The sequence below is a fragment of the Diorhabda sublineata genome, chromosome 2 (assembly GCF_026230105.1).
Source record: "Diorhabda sublineata isolate icDioSubl1.1 chromosome 2, icDioSubl1.1, whole genome shotgun sequence".
Lineage (NCBI taxonomy): Eukaryota > Metazoa > Arthropoda > Insecta > Coleoptera > Chrysomelidae > Diorhabda > Diorhabda sublineata.
In genome coordinates, this window is record NC_079475.1 from 19,475,685 (window position 1) to 19,487,355 (window position 11,671).

Sequence of the window (11,671 nt, forward strand, 5' to 3'; positions counted from 1 at the left end):
AGTATGAAAGTGGATGTATATAAACCTGTTATAAGTCCAGATTTATTTAGCAACAAATTTTGAAATGTCAAAAGTTGTACTATCAGTTGTGCAAAGAAAAGAAAGTGAAAAACTTGGTTAAAAGAGTAGAGGAATAAAAATGAAGGATTGTTTTTATTGGGGTGTAACAGTTGAGAATCTTCTCTTTAAAGGATTCTCATCCAAGACAGTTGGTGGACTCATAGGCCAGTGCTTTTTTGTAGGTTCGCTAGCGTTCCTCTTTGAGTATTTGAGATACCTCCAAACCAAACAAAAACAAAAAGAATTGATATTGAGAGTAAAACAGCTAAAATTAGTATGTACCACTGAAAGTGCGGCATTAATAGCTCAAACAGTGACGAACCCAGAGAATCCTCTAAATATAACTTTATTTGACAGGTATTTCATCACAAAAATGTTACTCCATACCCTAATGAAAATTATGTTAAATATATTTAGTAAAAGCATTACAATGTTTTTTGCAAGTTTGTCAAGTTGTATATATATATATAATAATATGAATGTCACTTATTCTCATCTTATTTCAGAGCCTTGTTATTTGGAACAGAAATCTCTCTATGGTTGTTATTACAAAATTTGGGATATTTCATAATGCTGGCTGTGATGGTTTATAATGCTTGGTTTCTTGTATCTGCTGTTATCGGCGGAGCATTGGGATATTTTATTTTTGGACAAATGTTTATGAAAATAAATCTCCAGAATTGTCAATTAATGAGAACTACTTATTGCAGTCAGATATGTGGAGATCTGCCAGGTAAAAACATGATAAAAAAAATAATATTTATTATGGAACTTTATAATGTTGCAAATATTACTTCAGATATCAAATCAGTTTTAAAAATTTTCCTCAGAAAAGTTAGCAAATAGCATCAACATAAATTTACTGGCAAGTGTTAAATGTGAATCGATCCCTCCTATCCTTATTCAATAACTTTTCTTGGTTTTATCTATCCATTCCATCAAAAACAAATTGAAATTAAATTCTTTACATGTAAACAAATCACTAACCTTGAAATGTGTTTGGTATGAATTTGAAGTAGATAACAATGAGCTTATAGATGACTAATGAATATCTTTATGTACAAATGTTACTTATCATACCCAGTGGCCGCGCTAACCGCTGAGCTTTATGTGATGTGATATTAGAGGGAAAATTTGGGTGTTAAAATTATGCATTCTAAGTCTCCCTAGAGTACTTTTTATTAGTGTTATATTTCTATATGATTTATCAGAGCATAACATACCAACTCTCATAAGTTCTGCTCATGCTTGAAAGCACTTATTCTTGTGTTTATGTGTGTGTTTATGTTTTGGTCGCCTGAAATTCCTTTTGGAGATAAGAGGAAGAGAAGCTTACAAATAAAATTAATACATTTGCTATTTGAATTCCTTTTAAATGATATTTATTTAATAGAATGGAAATTTATTTTCTACAGGGGCATTGTTGAATGTATTCAAGGCCTGTGTGTGTCAGGAGATTTCATTTTATGTTTCTTGTTAAGAAAGTTCGAAACCTGTTTATTTGAGGGCAAAACTTGTTTTTAACTATATATGTTAACTATGCCTCAGCAGAAATATGCGCTTCTTCAAAGAAGTTTCACATATTTAGCTGTTAAAGGTTATAATGCTCTCCATGAGGAACTTAAATTTTGTGGCATAAATTCTTTTAAATCTAAGTACAGAGATATTTTGTTTAGTAAGCAAATATGTAACTAATTTTTTTTTTTGCTTTTTGTTATCATTTAATAACCTTATAGTTGAGACTGTATAAAGTTCTTTTGTATAGTTAAGCAGCTGGAAGAGGTTAGGTGGAATAATAACATATATGTTAAATCTTACCACTCCTGTTGCAGGATGTGTGTATATTGTATACTTTGTTAATTGTATTGTTTTCACATATCAGATCAATAAAGCCGATTTATTATTATTATTAAATTAAAAGACTAAATTCTAAATATTCTAAATAGCAGCAAACTTTGGGATATCATTCTATATTCAATTTGAAGAAATATAGCCACTTTCATATTTCCGAAAAATGTTTTTTTAGCACTGTAGCGCCATGTTGAAGTCTACGTTGTGAATACGCTATTTAAACGTTTCAAGTATGCATTATTTACTCTAATTTCAGCTGGTGCTCACAGAATTAACATTAAATTAAAAATTTTCCGGGAGATCAGGAAAACTAAAAAATTACTTTTTGCAAGGATTGCTCAAAAACCCCAGCCTTAATTTGCGCGAATTTTGGATATGTTTTTCAGGAACTCCTGACCTACCATTTTGGCAAAAGGCAGTTTACCAAAATTGCACGTTCAGAAAATTCAGCCTTGCAACGAAAATGTCGGTTTTGACCTATCCAAGCCTCACATATGTTATGTATTTTACACCCAGCGCTTATAAAGTAGGTTTTATCATAAAACTAACAACTCCATTAATATTATTTATTTCTTTCTATTAATTCTTTACAAAATAAATGATCTAAAATATATATTATTATAAGCTTTGGAAATAATGTTGGATTTTTCCAAGGATTTGTAAATGAGTACCGTCTGACGATTTTTATTTGACGAATAAGCTGGGTGCCACTAAAAATGTTTCTAAATAGTGTTATATGTTTTCCATGTATTTTTTCACGTAGAATATGATTGAGTTGTTAGTTTTACGATAAAACCTACATTATAGGAGTGAAGTACATAACATATGTGAGGCTTGGATAGGTGAAAACCGACATTTTCGTTGCAGAGCCGTATTTACCGAACGGGGCATTTTGGTTAACTGCTGTTTGGCATAAAGGTAGGTCAGAAAAACATATCCATAATTTGCGCAAATTAAGGGTGGGGTTTTTGAAAAATTGATTTTTGCAAAAAAGTCATTTTTTCGTTTTTCAGGATTTTCCGGAAAATTTTTGATTCAATGTTAATTATGAGAACACCAGCTGAAAGTAAAGTACATAACGCACATTTTAAAAAAAATTAGTTCCGATAGGTCAATTTGGGCTATAATGGCTGCTGTTTGAAATGAGTGTACAGTGCTCAAAAAGGTTTGGAGGTAGAGAGTAGATTTTTTTAACAAGTGACTGTAACAAATTTTTTGTTTTATGAATGTGATTGCTGCATCCGAAAATAATTTGATTGAGATCAGTATATGAATTATCATCGCAGGTACAGGCTGATGATTGTATAATACCCAGCTTGGCAAGATGAGCGGTGTACCTTCCATGACCAGTCTTCAAAAATTCCCTTTTGTGGCATGTATGCACTGTATACTGGTGTAATTATCAAATACTTAACTAATAATACAAATGCTTAAAATGTGGACTCGTAGATATTTCTTGAGAGGCCCTAAATTATTTCTGGATTTGTTGTCTGATGAATAGCAATAGCATAGCAGTTTCGCGATTTTAAAAGTTTGATTTTATTCTTCAAAACTTGCTGGGTCCCGGACAATTCTTAAGTCGTTACAACAGTTCCGTCTCGCCAGCAATGCAAAGTTGAGAAATTGTATTTAGAAAATGCCAAAATCAGATGCCAACTTCAAAAATTAGGTGCTCTGTAATTTTCACATTAAGGGAAACTCAAAGTTGCGGTGCTTGGAAAACATGATGCTATCAACGCAATGAAAATAATTACAATACATTGATTGTTGAGGTAATAAAATAAGGTGTTTATTAGGTGCTGAAGAGTCAATTTCGTGCCCAAATACTTAATAAACGAGCTGATTTTTTTTTATTTTTAATATATGTAATATATATCTTGTATGTTACACCCCTGACGGTTTCTACTTTTATAACACCTAACGTAACCTAACCTAACCTACCACTTTTTCGTTAATGTTATTTCTCGTACGACTTCTACTTTCATAACACCACTTCTCAATTCAATACCTCAACAATTAATGTTTTATAATTATTTTCTTTGCGTTGCTAGCATCACGTTTTCCTAACACCGCAACTTTGAGTATTCTGTTGCTGTGAAAATTACATAGCATCTAATTTTTGAACTTGGCACCTAAAAAGCAAATAATTTTGTCATTTTCTAAATACAATTTCCCAACTTTGCTTTGGTGGTAAGACGGAGCTCATTATAACCTGTGTAGACAATATTTTTATACATATTTTTTTATTTATATAATTTATCTTTAAGTATAACATTACAATACCCTCATACTTGGGGCAACATTACATTAAACCTCCACAGTTTTTTTAAAAATACTGACATATTAATAGTCCGGGGCCCTGAGGTGTCCCATAGTTCGCACATGCCTGGCGCGGCCACTGACCTTACCCCTTAGTATGATAAATTCGGGTATCAACAACTTTACCTCTATGAATGACAATCATTTTCATATTATTGTTATAAATCATTTTTTAATAGTTACCCAATTCAACTAATAAAGGATTTATTTTAAAATGGATATTTAAATTTGGGTTAGGACGGATTTTAATGACACAAATATACAATTGATATAATTTCTGAATTTTAAAACGAGATACAATTCACTCATAAATAACTAATTATTTGCAGCCCAGCATTTTAGACATGAGAATAAATAAATCCTAGTTTAACCCTCCCCTATTCCCGTCCTTTAGTGGTAAGTATATATTTTGATTTGTTGGAAATGCAAACCAATTTTTAGTTAAGTGTGATTATTTAAATTAAGTATAACAATGTTGAAAATAAATTTTCTATTTGTTCATTTTTTCTACTGTACTTGATTTGATATCCACTGATTTTGGAACCGGTCCTGATTGGATATAGTAGAATTCTAAAATTCGGCGAAGGCGGCGATGAATTACCCGGAATTTGTTTTTAACAAATTTTTTATAGCAAGTGGTTTATTTACATTTTTTTTAATAATTTCTAGTAAGGTCTATTTATTTATTTGCTTCGTTTCTTAACTTTTCTAGATCTTTTGAGAATTATTAAGGGACATAAACGCAACAGCAAAAAAACCGAAAACTTAGATTTGGTCTTATAATTTTGTTAAATATATCAATCTTTTTAATTTTTGGTAAGAATTGGTTAATTTATAGGTTTTCTAACAATTTATGTGATTCTAATGGCCGGTATTACTCCCTCTGCTACGGTGAGGGGCTCTAACCCTGTCAAGCATCGAAGAACAATTTGTTTTCCCACTTGCTCCAAGTATTCAGTAGCAATTCTGGCGGTATGTGGACGAGCATGATCTTGCATTAAAATAAATTGTTCACCAATAAATGGAGCAAATGGGATCATAACCTCTAGGAGCTCTTCCTAGATGTACCACCGAGCAGTCACAGCCCCATTATTTATGAAAATCAGTTCAGTACGGTGTGGAAATTAATTCCGCCCCAAACTATAACTGATCTCTTGTCAGAAGGCCGTGATTCACATTTAGCAAATCTCTACCTGGTCGTGTCCACACTCTATCTCTATCGTCTAAGTGGTTTAGACCTAATCGAGACTCATCTAGGAATAAAACAGTTCCCCATTGCTCCAGAGCTCATTGAGAATACTGATCGGCAAATAAACGTCTTTCTCTTCAATACCTTTCCAGGGGGCCCTGTAGCGTGTCGCCTTGATACGATTTCATGTTTTCTACTGTGCTCTTGTTTTTATATATGTGTTACGGTTCAGAACATGTAAGGAATATCTGTGCTGGAGATTTAAGGGTAAGGAAACTGCATTTCATTTTGGAATTCCAATGATATGGCGTGAATAGAAAAATCACACAATCGATCCTAACCTTGATTCGGCTATTCGGCCAGTGTCCCATAGCCCTGAAATACTAGTTCCACACCCACCTCCTATTTTAGATGACATCGTGAGTGATGCATAGGACTCAGAAACGTTTGCGCTCCCAAGAACGAATCTAGTTTAGCTTTTTCAGTTGACGAGGAACCTCATTTTTTTTCTTAGATTGAACTCAATGACCTGGATCTTTCAAAAGATACAGCCGAATTGTTAGGATCAAGGCTTAAAAAGAAAAACTTTTTATCATCTGGTATCTCATTTTCCTGTACAGATGTCAAGAGAGAGAATGTACTCAGTATTTCACTAAAGAGTGCAATATGGCTTATTGTAATGATGTTCGTGAGCTCACGAAATGCTTTAAAATATAATATGATTCATCAGAATGGCGTTTATTCATTGATTTATCCAAAACTAGCCTCAAAGCAGTCTTGCTGCATAATGGAAATGTTTGTGCATCTCTTCCAATTGGACACTCATTTCATATGGAGAGTTTGAAATACTAGTGTTGTTGGGTCAATAGTCAAGTTATACAAAATTCCCTTGTTCCCTATGTTTGTGGGATAGTAGAGCCAGAGAATTATACTGGGTAACAACGACACGACACGATTTAACTCCTAGTGAGAAAAACGTTATCAATACCATTTTGGTTCCGCCAGAAAAAGATTTATTGCCACGTTTAAAGTCATTGCAAAAAGATGGGGATTATTTTAGATATATATGTTCCAAATTCTGTGACCAATATTCAAAATTTATCAAAATTAATGATGATTGAACCGAATATTGCACGATTATAGATTTTGCACGTCCTTCAGATTTACCTTGATACCTGAGCCTTTTCGGTGTTTCTAATGTGATGTACGCACTTATGAAGTTTTTTTTTTACAGTATCATGTTTTCAGAAATTATCATGGAAAGCACGTGTATTAGCAGCTATTGATTGTGTTGCTTTACATACTTTACCATCATGTGAGAAAAAATACACGTGGTTCTTTCCTTGACGTACACTTGTACCGGTTTTTCGTGACAATCTTCTTTTTCAACTAACTTTTATTTATTTTCCGCTTTCTTGGACTTGAAGTATATTAGGGTATTTCGAAAAACTCTTCTGTTATTTTTTAAACGATTTCGAGGAAATACCTGGACTGACCTAGAGAATTATCACTGTACTAAAAAATATACAATCTTTACAGTATATGTTTCAAGTTTGAAGCCGCCATGTTGCTTAGTATTTGTTTGGCAGCCATCAATAATAAACATAGACATTGAAAAAATTGGTCATCGTTGTGATACAATACTTTTACCTGAAAGGCATTAGCTCAACCAATCTCTATCTTGGCGAGACTGCTCCTTCGTTATCAACAGTGAAGTATTTGGTAGCAGAGTTTAAATGAGGTCGTACGACCTACGAAGACCAGCATCGTAGTGGTCGACCAAATGAGGTGACGACTCCAGAAATATTGAAGAAAATCCACAAAGCGGTACTGGATGCTCGTTGACTGAAAGTGGTCGATCTAACAGACATAGTAGGCATTTCAAAAAATGTGATATATCGCATATTAACTGAAAATTTTGAGATGAGAAAGCTGTTCGTAAGATGGATGTCGCGTTTGCTCACAATTGAACAAAAACAGCGTCGTGAAGATGTTTCCATCGAGTGTTTGGCATTGTTTCATAACCATGGATGAAACGTGGGTTCATCGCTTTACACCCGAAAAAAAAAACAATAAAAACAATGGATTGAAAAAGGAAAATCGGCTCCAAAAAACGCAAAGACTTTCCATTGACTATCTTGAAAAAAGCAAAATTCTCAACGAAGAGTATTATGCGAACTTTTGTGCTATTTTTAAGATAATTTGAATCACGTGCCAAATTCAAATTTGCCAGTGATCCATCTAAATGTAGGTGATCTTAGCCTTTAACAAATATACATTTAGCGAATTCTTTTCTATATGCCTGATACCCACATCAAGAAATTTGTAAAAGAATTGAATTTGAGACTTATGGACGACTTAAAACATCGGGGGTAGATGGGGGTAGAGAATGAATTAGTAATTTCTAATAATGATATTTGCATAAAACCATACTGAACACCAATATTTCGTATTAACTTTAATTAATCTGAAAAATACTATTGTATCTTGTAAATAACAAATTGGGTCATTTTGAAGCAGGATATTGTTATAAGATATAATTGGTCTGTATAAGAACATACGGTTTGTCGTGTACACTGGTTTGTCTAGGGACATATGGTTTGCCGGATATAACTAGTTTGTCTAAGAGCATATGGTTTGCCGGATATAAGTGGTCCCTCTAGGGGCATCAGGTTTGTATCGTATACGACTGGTCTGTCTAGTGGCATATGGTTTGCCGGATATAAATGGTCTGTTTAGGGTCATATGGTTTGCCGGATATAACTGGTTTGTCGTATACAACTGGTATGTCTAAGAGCATATGGTTTGCCGAATATAACTGGTTTGTCATATAAAACTGGTATGTCTAGAGGCGGCTAGGGGCATAAGGTTTTTCCTATACGTCTGGTCTGTCTAGTGACTTATGGTTTGCCTGATATAACTGGTCGGAATAAGGACATATAGTGTGCCGGATATAACGGTCTGTTTAGGGACATATGGTTTACCGGATATAACTGGTTTGTCGTATACAACTGGTATGTCTAAGAGCATATGGTTTGCCGGATGTAACTGGTTTGACGTATACAACTGGTATATCTAGGGGCTAGTGGTATAAGGTTTGTCGTATACGACTGGTCTGTCTAGTGGCATACGGTTTGCCGGATATAAATGGTCTGTTTAAGGGTATATGGTTTACCGGACATAACTGGTCATTCTTGACTTATTATTATGTAGGTGTTCTCTGGAACAGTTTGAAAGTAGTAATATCGTTATAAATATTACTAACACAAATTAAAATTTTTAGATATTTTTAGATTTTATTAGCAAATCGAAAACTTTTCTAGATGCAATTATACCAAAAGAAGGAGAATCTACACCGGCGGCAACGACACCATCAACTTCAAACGACTGTTTAGAATATTCACACAAAATTCATACTGACGACGATGGAATAACAGTACACGCACCATGCCATTGACATATAATTTCATGAAAGTCGTTATTTTTGTTATTTTATATACATAGAGATAAAAAAATATTGCTTACCTTAAATTTAACTTGTTCAAATGTGGAAGTTACCTGTAGGTTAAAATTTGAAAAGTGACGTAATGAGTTAATTTTTTATTTACATTTATTACTTGATTTCGATTTAAAATGCTCAAATTGACATTGTGATTGACTTGTATAACTGAAAATAATATAATTTTCCTTCTAAACGACTAGTAACAAGAATTTCAGTTAGGCCAGTTTTTACATATGCTATTTCTCTCACTCTCCCGGATGTCATACAAGCTATCTTCCTTTTTGTTTTTTTATTATTTTTATTGAACTTTTTGCAACATAAATCTATCACTGCCAGATATTTTTTTTGTTGCTTAAACTCTGTCAGACGCTAATTTTGATTAAAAAAATTTTTTTCCAAAATAGATATTTTAGTATGGTTGAAATTATGTTATATAAGTATCAAAAAACCTAAAATTAACTTGCCAAACAATAAATCAATTATTAAATCTTTAGCCAGACCGAAAAATTGTATTAAAAGTGTCAATTTTTTGGATATTAACTTCTGAATGTGAATGTTGAGACGTATTAACTGGCAGGGTTTTGCTAACATCTTTACGACAAATTAATTTCACATAAATGACGATATTTTTTCATTAGAGCTGTAAATCTGCTATAACAATTTCTGTAATATCCAACAGTGTCATTAACTTGCAATTTTTTAATTTATACTCTACAAAATTATTTTTCCATTTCTGTATTTACGAAAAACATTTCAACTTTTCACTAGCCATTCTAACACAATTTTTTCAAAAACAATAAAAAACTAACGCCATCCTGACTATAAACTGCTGCTGTCGTCTATCTCGCTTGCATCACTACCACGTGATTGTCTGTACGAAGTCTGGCTATTAAATAACGAGACTGGTTACGAAAAAGGGTTTTATTATAAAAATCATTCTACATTCGAATGCTCCCCTTCAATATACTCTCCTCGCCACCCACCTTTCCATACGTTTTGTCCATTGATCGAGCAGTGCTGGAAGTCTTCTTTGGTTACGGCATTTAGGAGCTCTGCCGTTTTTTGCTTTACAGCTTCCATCGACTCAAATCGGATCCCTTCCAAAGCAGAGTGTATCTTCGGAAACAAAAAAAGTCCCACGGTGCCAAATCTGGTGAGTACGGCGGGTGTTCGAGCACTAGATTGCGCTTAATGGCCAATTACTGCTTCACAGATAGCGCGTTATGGGCAGGTGCGTTGTCCTGATAAAATCGGACCGTTTTTTACGAACTCGTTCTCGTAGTGTTGCCAAACCTGACAAATAGTTAGTCTGGTTAACAATCTGACCCTGTGGAACCCATTCAGTCATCTCGATACCGCCAATTTTTATTTGCTTTCTAGGCCCTCACTAAATCGTTTACACCATTCAAAAACACGCGCACGTGATAAAGAATTATCCCCATAGGCCTCTTGTAACAATTTATAGCACTCAGTCGAGGTTTTTTTCAATTTAACGAGAAATTTGAAATTGAGACGTTACTCCTGTGTTCCGTCACACATAGTTTTCGGCACTAGAAAAAAAAAACACGTTCGTTTCAAACCGCTACTGCACAAATCCTATAATAGTGACGGAAATGTGTTTTGGGACGTGCATAGACAAGATATCAAGATACCCAACGTAGTCTCGTTATTTAATAGCCAGACCCCGTATTCTTCCAACATGCCCATTCACTTTTAGATCGGTCTGGATGACTTTTAACAAACAGGATTAACAAACGAATTATTGTTTGAAAAATTAACTTTAGGTTTTTATATACTTAAATAAACGTCTGACACATTTTAAACAATAATAAAAATATCTGGCAAAAATAGATTCATGTAGCAAAAAGTTCGTGGATAATAATAAAAAAGAAAAGAAACTTCTTAAAATGATTTGCAAAACGCAACCACTACTGCCGGCTAAAAACTGGCCTACATGAAATTCTCTCTCAAAAACGTTGCTGGCTCTTAGACTGAAAACATAGTATATGCAGTTTCTAAAAACAGGTGAATAAATTCCGGAGGTGATTGCCAGTTTGAAATTATAATAGATCTTTCCTATACTGAGCACACTGTTTACACCTAAACTCACAATTGCACTGACTCTCGTTTCGATAACCAAGTTATCGTCTTCAGAGACGATAAGGTATGTACATGTATACATAGATTTGGGGTCTCGTATATACTGCGACCCAAAGGATCTATTGTGACCCCCGATAAGGTAAGTTTACCTTCGCGTCAGACAGTGTAATTGTGAGTGTTGGAGTAGTATTAGTGTAAACAGTGTGTTCAATATGAATAACACTAACGGTTCCAAAAATTCCAACTTGTTGTTGTGGATATTTCCTATAACAAACTTTCCTTTGCCCACCTCTGAAGAGTGATGTTAAAAAGTAAGTTTTAATTTATGTGCCTAAAAGTGAAAACTTTTGTACTTGTAAAGGACAAAGTAATCCCAAAATTAGCATCCCCTACCACATTTAATACTAAATATTATTCAATTTTAGAAATAAACATGTATCTTTGAATCCCTGTAAATTTTAAAACATTTCTCATTCTCAAAGTTCCTCTCCTGGAACAAAAAGCTCAACAGGCGTTATATTTTTGTTCATGGCTGCTTCACGCCAGTTCTTTATTTCTACGTGGACGCCTTCTTTTTCTTTTCGGTCCTTCTCCCCTTAACAAGGATATTTTCATCCAACTGTCTTCGTCCATTCTTGTTATATGCCCCA

The 11,671-nt window shown here is 33.8% G+C and overlaps 1 protein-coding gene across 1 annotated transcript; it reads left to right on the forward strand.

The window, feature by feature from the left end:
* The first annotated feature begins 72 nt into the window (after window positions 1-72).
* On the forward strand, window positions 73-8,876 carry LOC130440619 (uncharacterized). The gene is made up of 3 exons (XM_056773879.1): window positions 73-417; window positions 567-894; window positions 8,703-8,876. The coding sequence occupies exons 1-3, from the start codon at window positions 140-142 to the stop codon at window positions 8,874-8,876; spliced, it is 780 nt and encodes a 259-aa protein (XP_056629857.1). The 5' UTR covers window positions 73-139.
* The last annotated feature ends 2,795 nt before the right edge of the window (window positions 8,877-11,671 follow it).